We start from the raw sequence: 12,148 nt of genomic DNA on the forward strand, positions 1-12,148 counted from the left end.
GTTGGATCAATGGAAACTGTAACTTCTAGCAAATGATTTTGAAATGATCGGAATCAGAACCGAGTTATTTTAAGCGGCATTGAACGCATCCGTCGATGACGTGGCGTTCGTTGCTATAGTAACGGTTTGTTTTGTTACAGCTGAGCTCCAGCGACAGGCTGAAGACACTAAAACTGATCAATATAGTGTTTTTTAAGCCGCACGGAACAAGGTATGGTCAAAGACGATGCTTGTTTGTTTTTGCTTTTTTGTTTTTGTTTTTGTTGTAATGTGTTTTTTTGTGGTCAGTGAGAAAATGCCTGTTTCAAACCGAAAACTAGCTTAAGTTAGCTATGGGGCTAATCACCTTAAGGCTTACTGTTTTTTGTGGTGGTAACAGCAGCTATCAGCACAAAGCCACATGTTTTCATAGGAATACAACGTGTTTGTGTGTGTGTTTTAACTTTTAACCCCCTCTTTTACCTCATAAAAAACATCTTGGTTACACACTTCCATTCCAAAGCAAATAACTAACAGCTAAATTACAGACTGCCTATTTGTATGACACCACTTAAATATCCTACTTAAATACACTAGTATCTGGAGGTTACAGGGCCATTATAACTGTAAAGTCTGATAAAACATTAGTCAGCACATTTTAGTCACCTTAGTGTTTCAGGCATTGTAAACAAGTCATTTCTCAGTGTCATCCAAGACTTTTTCCATTCAACAATACATTTGCAGGGTGTATTCCTATTTCTTTCCGACATTTCTCACATAAATGAGCAGTGCCACATTTCTTCATTGTATATAAATGACGTTGAGCTTTACCAAAAAGCTTTGAATATTGTTAGAGATGAATTTCACCCAGCAGCACCTCTCATTGAGCAAAATGTGGAGATTAAGACAACTCTTACATCTGAGCGTTTAAAGGTACATTTCCTGTGGCTGTTTGACTCTTGAATGATAAAACTCCTGCACTTAAAGGCACATTTTGTTTTCAGTCAGTTGTCTTTGTAATTATTTATGGTTTGTGTGTTTTTTTTCTTTTAATTTTGTGTGTTTTAAAATGTTCTTTTATGTTTTTAGTAGTAATATGCTGTGTTGAATGTTGTCTTGCCTGTCCTGTTGCACTATGAGCTCAACTCAACTCATTTTGTGTTCTTCCTTTGTGCCTACACTGTCAGTGACTGACCACTAGAGCACAATGTCTGTGCCAGAGTGCAGTCCTGTGCAAAACAGTGGACCCAATCTAGTCAATATTGAGGTTAGGCGGAACCACTCGGAGCTCTTCAGAGCAGAATGTATGAGGCTGATCCTAGAGACTGATAAAGCATGTAAACGCATGCAAAATGATGACAACAAGCGACTAGGTAAGTAGAGGAATAACAATCAGTTAGTCTGTGTTTCCTAGAGACGGTCGACATTTCAAAGTCCTCAGAGGTAAATTGCTGTGTTTTTTTCTTCTGCTTTTCAGATCAGCGGGTCAGAGATATTCAGTTCCTGAAGAAAGAGCTGGAGCTGAAGTTGGAGGAGATTATTGTGGAAATCGATGTCCTCATTGCGTTGCAGGGCAGAGTGGTGAAGGCCCTGGAGGCCTGCAAAGAGCCTCTGAGAGTCACTGTTCTCTGTCTGGAGGAGAGGTGAGGCTGGAAAATGATGCACCAAAAAGGAAGGAAAAATGTATTCTGGTGTTTTGTTATTTTCCTTCAGAAACTTGCAACTCACCTCTACTACTGGCTACTTTTAGTTTTTAGTACATCTTCAACACCTTTTTCTCTTTCTGTGAAGCTTATGTATAGATGAAAAAAGTAAAAGCCATCTAAATTGAGAAATTCCTGCCTCACTACCCTCAATAAGTTTAAAACAGTTCTGACACATCCATCATCCTGCCCTGGCTCACTGGTGCAGCTAAATGGAACCGAGTCATCAATACTCATATTAGTTTCCCCTGTGTGTTTTATGCTATCACAGACAAAAATGACTGCAGCTATAAATTGTGTATAAAGTCTTGAGTTGTTATATAGGGTCTATGGCCGGAGCCTAAGGGAGGATGCAGGCATGAGATAAATTTCACCAGCAGAATTAGGACTATAACAATATTTTATGTTCACAGGGGAAGAAAGTTCTGATCAAAAAGAAAAAGTGTTGGTTGCAGCAGCAGTATGAATGAGCATATGAGTGAAGCTCTTTGTGTTTGTCCTGTGACCTGCAGAATGAAACGTCTTCCTTCTGAGAGGCTGCATGATGATGTGGACAGAGAGCTGCTGAAGGAGAGGGAGGTTATTGAGGGAGTTGCTTCCCTCCTGCAGCGTGTAGTCGAGCAGATCACTGAGCAGATACGGTAAGAAAGATGGACAGGGAGTTATACATGGACACTATAAAGGGGATCAAATTGATCCTGTGATATTTATTGTCTTGAAACCTGGCAGGAAAATCAAATCACTGACTAGAGTTGATGATAAACCAAGACAAAATGTACTGTTTTGTGTTCCAGACTGAACCGATCTGCCAAGTACCATTTAGAGCAGGATCTGAAGGAAAAATTTGAGGCTCAGTGCATCGACAACTCCTGCGCCTTAATGACCACCCATTCCATTAAAACCCAGCAGTGGTCCAAAAACACCAACACTGTTTTGCCAAGGTGATCTACGATGTTCTTCTTTTGAAGTTAAAAAAAAAATGTTGGTTGATTTGAAACCATTGTCAATGCACATCTGCAAGGGGTCTGTCATGTAACTCTCCATCTCTCAGCTTGGCAGTGACTCCAAAACAGTGGGAGAACATCTCAGACATCAACATAACCAAAGGGGAGCAGCAGAAGACCAACTCCCTGTCCCTACGGGCCCTAGTGGAGTCTCTCCTGGAGCAGACGGCCGCTGACATGCAGAAGCAGCTCCAGGTCACAACAGAAGCCTTTCAGCTGAATGTCCAGAAAATCAAGTCTGCCAAGGGCCAGATGGAGGATCAGCTCAACAAGGTATGGCAGAGGCAGAGGGTGTGATGGATTTGGCAGGGAGGAAGAGAGTGAGGTGAGAAGAAACAGCTGGGGGCAGATATTGTAGAAAAAAATTAGAGTGCACTAAGTTTGGTTTAATTTATAATGCCAGTGTTGAGTTTTTATTAAAAATGAGATATTAGTTAGGAAAATAATGTGACTGACTTTTTTCTTATGGAAAATGGGTTTCCATAAGATCAAGGCACTGAAGTTGGCAGTAATATTGCCATAATAGCACATGGTTTAAATGCTATTACAGAGGCCTTTCAATTCGGCCAAGAGACATGAACACTGCTAATTTTCAGGAGACCAATTAGGCTTTAAGAGAAAGACCTCTAAGTGTATGTAATTCAGCAAGGGTGTGTTTTATTGATTCAACTTTTAATTTGCAACAGGAATTTATTATTTATTCTTTCAAAAGTTACATCACCTGACTTTAAAGTAAGACTTTATATATATATATATATATATATATATATATATATATATATATAGTATGTGCGTACCAACAGACAGTGCAGGGTTCATCACTAGTGGACATAGAAATAATTGGCTGGCTGTGACTGTGGGTTTTGAGACTTCAGCACATTGACTATGCTGAAACTGAAGAATATTTAACGGGTTGTTCCAACCAAATTACAAAAACAAACATTCTCATTTACTCTCAGTGGTATTGTATGAAAAAGAGAAAAGGTAAAACATAATTTCATTTGAAAAAGAGAAATAAAGGGTGAGTGAATATAATAGATTAATAGAGTGAATGGATTTATAATAGCTTGTTATTATTTAACATAAACGTTAATTTTCTTTTGTATCACATAATTTCTTAGGCATAGGAAATTATTTTTTATTTCTTTGATTATTTTTTTCTCAAATGTCTTTGTACCATTTTTGAGCCATAGTAGCTTGATATAATCTTACTACTAATTCACTATTAAATGTAAATAGTGGTTGATCCTGGTCTGACACATCCCTCCTCTCTAGATTCTGTCTGAGTTTGCCAGCCAGCAGAGGATCAGAGAAGATCTCCTAGTGGCCATCATAGAAAATCAACATTTCCTGAGTTTGGCCCAGGCCCGGCTGGATGTGCGTCGCCACAGGCCGGCCAAAGAGCAATGCCACGATCCAGCACAGACCCAGCTCCTCGCCGAGGTCCAGCAGCTCACCGCTCATATCAACAAGTAAGACCAGGACCCACTCGCTTCTACTGTGAATAGACGATGCAACAAATGCATTTAAAAAAGAATTGATGATGCAGCTATTGTACGAGCTCGTTTACATAAGCTATAACCTAGAACTCTAGAATATAACAAATGAATTCAAACATTATGGATGTAATGAGTACAACAAAGTATGTTATTATGAGTAGAAAAATTATGAGAATAAAAATAAAACCTATGACATATATTTATTACTTAATTATGTATATTATTACTTACAAATTACCTACCGAGTTTTTAATGTTTATTGCGTAGATATCATGACTATATATATATATAAAAGTTGTGCTCCTCTTTTATACCACTGTTCATCCCATATTGGCTGATGTACTGTTTATGGATGTAACCATTTAGGACAAGTGGTTATCTGGCGTCTCTTTATCTCTGTGCTCTCAGGCTGCATGGGGCAGTGGCCCAGTCAGAAGAGGAGCAGAGGGCTCTTCTTCGCTGCCAGCTGGAGCTGCAGGAAAACATTGAGATCAAGGCCAGCTCTCTTTACATTGATGAGGTCATCTGTGCCCAGCACAGGGAGCCCATTATCATACATAACTTCTGAGCTGTCAGCAACAGGAAAGGTTGACACAAACCTATTATTTCTTGAGAAATTCAGATATATAAAACTAATTCAAAATAGGTGTGAGTCTATTTCTCTTTAGTTTGGTCTAAAAGGTTTTTCAAATAGGTTTCTTCAGTCAATTCTCTTCACTATCAGAGTTGTGTGAATTTATATTTTTTGTGCTGTCTGTACATTTTTAGTTATCTTTATACTGGTTGCTATGATTTCTTTAACCCCATCATGACAAACTTGGATATACAAAAACCTTTGAATAACTTGTGAAAATGTGACTGACAGCTGGTTGCACAAGCTGTTTGTCAGGTCAGACTCTATCAGAAATGTTTACTGAGCAGATTAGTTATTACTACATAATTACACAAGTTAACTGTCAAGTGTAACAGAACAGTGACATAACTAACGCTCATTTACTAACATGTGACCCATTTTACTAGATTGAAGAGTGAAAGATGGAATATAGCCGATATATCTGACCTGACACTTGATCAAAACAGTTTCCTGACAATTTAAACTTTAATTACACTTCCCAAAAATGTAACACATACCTCAAACAACAAAACATTATGCCAACATCATTAGCCTAAATGGCATCAGTTATGTATACTTAATTAGATTAGATTAGAACTAAAACATGGAAAATGGATTTTCATACCCAATGACCAAGAACATCAAAGAGCTTCCTCAGGAGCCGGAGGTGTAAACACTGTCAAAATGTGGTGAGAACTTGCTTCAGCAGTATCTTAGTATGTGTTTAAATATACTTATTGAATACTAAAATTATTTAAATGAACTGCAGATTTGACATGTAAACTATGTATATTTTAATAATTATTAATGGAAACATTAGTACCACCAACTGCATTACAATTTAGTAGCTATATTTGTATTTAACAGAAAATACATTACAAAGTTATCAGGAGTATTAAGTTTGCATAGATAGAACATATCATTTTCTTTTTGCATCTTCATACAAAAACAAAAACATGAAAAAAACTAACTAAGACTAAAGGTCGTCAAAAGCAGAAACAAATGTAATCTTTCAATCAACATTTAAACATAAAATTTAAAAAAAATGTAGGCCAAAACATTATATTTCAGCAACCCAAGTCTTTTGCTAATGACAATTTGATCAAGGTCTCTGGAGCAGCAAACATCCCCTGAAGAGTTCTCTCTTTATTTCAAGAGGCTGTGGATTCGGCACTTCGCCTAAAAACACGGAGAGAAGAAGTGGGAAAACATCTTACCCTTAAACGGTTTCAGCAATGTTAAAACAAATCTGGAGCAATGCAGGAACTTTACCTCATGCCAACGTAGTGTGAAAAGGGGCAGGGCCAGATGACAGTGGGGGCAGGTGCTGATCTGGTCTGGATCTCCTCCATTACCCAAGGGACCATTGTGGGGTCTACCTGACATGGAGGTTGCCTTGTAGGTGTTGCTTAGCTGAGCAGTGCTCACGTGTTTGGAGAAATCACCCTCATCCTCCCTCTCCCCCTCCTCAGACTCAGCGTCGTCCCACTTGTATGCTGGGACACATTCCAGCTGGTTTGTGGAGATACAGACAAAGATGATGATGGGAAGCAACGCCACTGTTAGCTCTTGTTTTGCTTCTACTTCTATCATTTATTTTCTATGATTGAAGTTACAGCAGCGTCCAGGCTGCTCTCCAGAAGTAGCGCTGCTAAGAGGGTGTATTATAACCAACTCTTGTGGTGTGAACACAGTGGCTGAAGTTCTTGGCAAGACTGGTAAGTAAACAACTGGTAGCAAAACTTACAAATAGGTCCTTTAGGTTTAGCCAAGCACGTATGGTATAAAAAATGTAATTGTTGATGCAGGTCATTATATCACACAACTTCAAACAAAACGTAATGGAAAGAATTTTAATGGTTTGCGTTCATTTTTTAGATTTGTATGACATGTAACTCCCACTTATTCTTATAAGATTGAATAACTTTCATTTTGTTTAACTTAACATATTTAACTTGAGAAACTGTGCCCATAACATGTAAGAGAAATGCAAAGGAAAAAAATATACCTCATGTTTGTCTATGTCCTCAGCTGGAAATGATGCCTTACATCCGCTACAGCTAACTGTTATTTGTGCTGCTGAAAGAGAACAGACATGTCAAGAATTAATCAGAGATGATAAAAGTATTGTGGAGGTTTAAAATATGTGCGACTGTAAATCCTGCATCCCCCTTACTCTTATTTGGAGGATTGTTGGTAGTCTGAGGAAGACTTGGGCCATCGTTATCGGCCGAGCAGGTCAAACCGTGCTCCGACTGGTCCCTCAGTTTGACATAGCGGTTGCAGTCCCTGCAGAGCTCTGTGCGACTCCCACAGGCCTGACAGTGTTCATCCATGTCCTTCCAAGGCAGCTGCAGCTCGCAAAATTGACAGGTCTGCAGACGCTCGACACACTCATCAGACTGGGAGAAAGAGCAGAGCAGAGTCAGACAGATCAATAAATGTCACATACTGTATAAAACTTTTACCAAAAATCTGGTGTCAGCCAGTCAGTGTTGCTCTTTTAGAGGCTTTTCTACCACAACAAGAATAAAATTGTAATGCAGATTTTCAATTAAAAAAGACATCACTATGACATCACCAGGGTGTTTTGTTCAAATGTTTTTACTTTTATTATTGGTTAATGATGTGTCCTTTTTGCCACTGGTGACACTGAGGGGGTACAGGAGGGAATAAAGTGGGAAAGCAATGTGAAAATCAAAAATGACAAATAAAAACACATAATAATAAACAAATAATAATAATGTGGATTACATGAGGGATATTTTCTGTACTGTCCGTTAGTATACTCCTCCCTATGTCCAGCCATCAGCACCACTGGACTCACCTCATGATCCTTCAGGTGACGACGTTCCATCTTCTTGTTACACTTGGAGCATCTCACCTGCAAACAAACAGAGTTATAAACCTACAGAGAATACACCATCATGTAGTGTGTGTGTGTGTGTGTGTGTGTGTGTGTGTGTGTGTGTGTGTGTGTGTACCTGAGTGTGCTCATCCTCTTTGTGTTGGTTCAGCTGCTCTCTGGGAACTGCTTCACCACAGTCAGGACAGACACATAAGAAGCGACTGCAGTGTGTTTCATGCAGAGCGAAGTTGGCCTCTGCAACCTCTCTGTGGCTAAAAGAGAGTGAGATATATACATATTTATATATTATATAGGATCAAAAAGTCACAAATGCAATCTTTAGTCTATGCTGGGGATCATAAAGGAGCTAATTCTAATGCAGAGGGGAGTCATATAAAGTATAATTTATAATAAAGTATAATAATTTGTTTTTCAATCAGAGCCTAATAGACACAAAAAACATGTTGACACCTTCACTTCAGCAGAACGTTTTCTGACCTAAACTTTTAACAGGTTTAAGAAAGTTAAATGTGTTTTATAAAGTTTGTCTGTTATTGTCTATAATTCCCATTCAGCCTTTTGTTTAGTATCTCTGTATTCAAAAATAGAGATTGAGCAGAATATTCATTATTTTACTTTTTTATTTGTTTGTTTTTTTTTTGTTTGTTTTTTTTCCACATGTAATTTGCACTGGAATAATGTGTTATTTCAAAACTATTGTTAAAATCCGCCCAGTTCCAAAACCTTTCTAAGTTGAGCTGAACAGAGGCCATCTGAAAGTGAAAGCTTGTGAGCCTCAATGCTTTCTTCTGTAAACTCTCAAGGAAAACTCACTTAATAGACTTTACCACTTCACATTACTGTGTCATCAAATATTCACTGATACAGTGCTGGGATTTCCAATTACTTTTTCCTGTTTCTTACAAACACCATCTTACATAATCCACCCAGCGGGACTTTAACCCAGAGCCATGTGAACAGGTGGTTGTTGGTGTGAATCCTCCAAGTTATACTGACATTGAATTGAACATTGAATTCTGTGTGTGGCTATACTGAACTGTACACCAGCCATACTGTTTTACGTCCTGTGTATTCTATTATCAGTACAAATGATGGAAAACAACCAGAAGCAACCAGACCTTTAGGTGTAATGAAGTTTGTACTCCTCCAAAGTTACTCTCACATGAAGGTAAGACTCACCACTGTCCGCAGGTTCGTGTTGCCTCCTTGTTATCCATCGACAGAAATCCTTCAATAAAGATCCACTGACAGCTGAAGAGTAATCTGGAGTTGGATTCTGTCTTGACACTTTCCGTCTCAGTTCTCTAAAACAGAAAGTGAAATCAGCTGTTCCAGCTGTTCCACCGCGCTGTAATTCTGCGCATCTACCACAGGGTGTCGCCAAAGACCTCCACAATGATTTCTGCGATTGTTAGGTGTTTACTGTGGGTTTAACTGATTACTGACTAGTGATTATTGCAAATATCCCACATCTTTGTTGTATATTTTTTTAAAACTTAATTTTATTTTAATCTTATTTTAATTTTTAACTTGTAAATTCTACTCTTATTTTACCCTAAATCTATTCATGTTACTGTTTGCACCAACCACCAGCACAAATTCCTTGTATGTGGAAACATACTTGGTAATAAAACTGATTCTGATTTTATTATCTTGTAGAATCAGTATTACGGCCTCTAAAAAGATCTGTAGATAGTGGCATTCATCTGTAATTATTATACCTACAGGTGTTTATTTTGTCCACCTCACTTCGATCAACTTTATGTCCATTATGGAGACTGTAGTCTGCATTGCCCAGTGTCTTCATCATAATTTCATACAACGCTGGTGATCAACATTTATATACTTATCATAACACCAAGCCCCCGTGATTCGCAGCAATTGAAGTATTTGTTATGGGTTGCGATGTTTCCGATAGTTCCTGAATGCAGCAGTTCGACACTTCCGGGTGAACCAGGTGTGTGGTCCTGTCAGTGACAGAAAAATACTGACTGTGAAAAATAAACTGTCACCACACAGATTTGACATAAAGAAAAAAAACCTAACACATCCAAGTCACAAAATATCAGAATTTTTTTTTGTTTTGTTTTTTTTTTTTCAGTTCAGATTTTGTTTTTAATTTCAAAGGTTAATGCCACTGTTCTATCCCCATAACTCACTTGCATGGTAAAGGAAATGAATTAACTAGAAATGAAACACTGATCCTTAATGTTTCGTTTGGGAACAGGGTTACTCTTCTAAACTGAAGTGAATTTTATGTTGTTGCTGAACGGTCTCAGTTGTGAGGGAAAACAAAGACTGTGACAGAGGAAGTGGACAGAGGAAAACGAACCCTCTTCCTTGATGTTAGCTAAGCAGTAAATGTTTCTCAAACTAAATATATATTGGTTAATTTTCATACTTGCTTACTTACAGTATTAAATAGGTTTAAATGGATGATTGACAAATCTTTTATGTTTTATTTCATAGACAGAGTATCCTGACTTAATTCATTAATTTAAAGGGAAAATTATAAAATCTTTCCAGGATTCCTGTTGACAGTATCTGCAGCTGAAGCTGTGTGCAGCCACCTCCTCTGTATGTAGTCTATGACCTTGTAAAATGGTGTCTAATAGAATATTAGGGTCTTCTATTTGTTTTGTGATTAGCGTGTAATTTGGTGTAATAGCGTCATTTATTTTGGATAAAATCTGAGATATTATGTGGTTTGTAAATGCAGCATAATTTACCTGTAGGCTGTGGTGTCTAATTAGGGTATAACTATGTTTGTTTACTGACTAATAAAGAGCACATTATATTTTGTAACAAGAAAAAGAAGACTTTGTGAATATAGCTGAACAAACGATATCAGTGGTGCAGTAACACAGACACTGCTTTTTTCAACACCTGTGAACAGGCACAAAGCAGAAAATTGTGTAAAATTTGGTGCTCAGAGTTCCCACACAGTGATGTTACAAGTACAAATTATTATAGGTTTTAACACCTGAATCTGATTGGACATCAGACTGTGTCCTCACCTCTCATATTCTGAGTTTACTGTGTGTGCAATCACCACCGGAAGTGATCACAGACTCATCAGCCTCATATCATTGTACAGGCTTTATATCTGAAATGAATTCAAGCTCTTGCTGACTGAGCAGAAGAGTGCATTGAGGTGAGGGATCAAGGTGGAGCTGCAGAGGGAGCAGCCTCAGCTGATGGAGATTCACACCCACAGATAAATTCTTTAAATCATGTGTCTGGTAATTTCCATTGAGTTGTATTGATATAAGACACAGACGGTAAAACAAGCTGCTGCCACTGCCCCAGACAAAGTGACGAGAGACGAGGAAGTGACGTCCTCACTGATGAGATGAGACTGTCTCTCAGCATCTTATCACTTATTGTAAAACATTTAAAAAGCTTTAAATCTCATCTCTGGTCATTTCCTTACAGGGAACAAGCTACAACCACTGCCCCAGTGACAGAGAAATGACAAGTGACAAGGAAGTGTCGTCCTCACTGATGACCTGCCTCAATGAGAGGACTGAGTGCATTTTCATCTTGAGCCCTAAAGAGCGCAGTGACATGTAAATGTAAATGCAGTGGCCTGAGGCGCTGTTTGTTCATTATGTTTAAATACTGTCACTGCAGAGCAGGTTCAGTCTTTGAAAATCATAATTTTAATATGTTTGTAGATGAGTACACACATGAGTATGTGAAAATGAAAATGCAAAATGGAGTACTGCATTTTCTTTTTAAATGATACTTAAATACAGCGTCCTGTGGGAAGTGGGGTCACATGACTGCTGGGCGGAGCAGCACAGGTGGAGAGCTGGGCAGCTCACACAGGTGTCTTGAGTTTTCTTTGTTCTGTGTCCTGAGCTCATTCTCTGTTTGTCCCTCAGCTGAGCTGCTCTCACCTTTGTTCCTGAGTGAGTCGTTTATTTCATTATATTTCCTCAAGTCATGTGTATTTTGTTGTTAAGTGGAACATTTAATCTCCTTGGTTTGTTCTCCCACGATTATATATTTAAAGTGATAATGTTTGTACTGATTTTGATTTAGAATTGTTTGTTGATTTATTCAAGATAAAGTGATAGAATTTGACCTGTATGTTCGCTTCCTTTCATTTGTAGACATGTAACCACTCACACCTGACTGACTGCAAGCAAAAGATTAAACACCTTCAACTGGAACCTGCTTGTCCTGCTTTGCTCACGTTCATTCAGTCCAGTGTTTTATCCTCGAACACATACATGTGTCAGAAATCTCAATTTTATCATGGATTTTTTTTCAGTTTCAAGTTTATATGATGATTCTCTTGAAGTCTTCTACAGGCTTTTGTAATGGCCTTAATGTTTGTAATTGAGTCTGTCGTTTTCCTGCACCAGATGCTTTGAGGACAGACCACTATAATCATGGATTGGACACTGCAATCATGATCCGGATTGTGCATTTAAAGGAGAACCAACCCTCTGACAGAAATCACTTTTCTTATT

General features: G+C 38.3%; 2 protein-coding genes across 3 annotated transcripts; one reads left to right on the forward strand and one right to left on the reverse strand.

The window, feature by feature from the left end:
• The first annotated feature begins 56 nt into the window (after nucleotides 1-56).
• Nucleotides 57-7,360, forward strand: tekt1 (tektin 1). The gene is made up of 8 exons (XM_071471829.1): nucleotides 57-211; nucleotides 1,167-1,352; nucleotides 1,457-1,622; nucleotides 2,195-2,323; nucleotides 2,477-2,623; nucleotides 2,734-2,959; nucleotides 3,962-4,158; nucleotides 4,594-7,360. Exons 2-8 carry the CDS (start codon nucleotides 1,187-1,189, stop codon nucleotides 4,751-4,753), a joined length of 1,191 nt encoding a protein of 396 aa, XP_071327930.1. The 5' UTR covers nucleotides 57-211; nucleotides 1,167-1,186; the 3' UTR covers nucleotides 4,754-7,360.
• On the reverse strand, nucleotides 5,633-9,030 carry xaf1 (XIAP associated factor 1). Of its 2 annotated transcripts, none has more exons than XM_071471830.1 (7): nucleotides 8,847-9,030; nucleotides 7,783-7,918; nucleotides 7,626-7,682; nucleotides 6,975-7,200; nucleotides 6,807-6,877; nucleotides 6,071-6,310; nucleotides 5,633-5,977 (listed from the first exon to the last, which is right to left on the reverse strand). In XM_071471830.1, the coding sequence occupies exons 1-7, from the start codon at nucleotides 8,882-8,884 to the stop codon at nucleotides 5,945-5,947; spliced, it is 801 nt and encodes a 266-aa protein (XP_071327931.1). In that variant the 5' UTR covers nucleotides 8,885-9,030; the 3' UTR covers nucleotides 5,633-5,944. The 2 variants fall into 2 exon arrangements, with proteins under 2 accessions (XP_071327931.1, XP_071327932.1); XM_071471831.1 differs by having other exon boundaries at nucleotides 6,807-6,874; nucleotides 8,847-9,020.
• Between the last annotated feature and the right edge of the window lie 3,118 nt (nucleotides 9,031-12,148).

Source organism: Trachinotus anak, unplaced genomic scaffold, assembly GCF_046630095.1.
Source record: "Trachinotus anak isolate AG129_WGS33_773 ecotype Australia unplaced genomic scaffold, CSIRO_AGI_Tana_v1 ptg000034l, whole genome shotgun sequence".
NCBI classification, from domain to species: domain Eukaryota; kingdom Metazoa; phylum Chordata; class Actinopteri; order Carangiformes; family Carangidae; genus Trachinotus; species Trachinotus anak.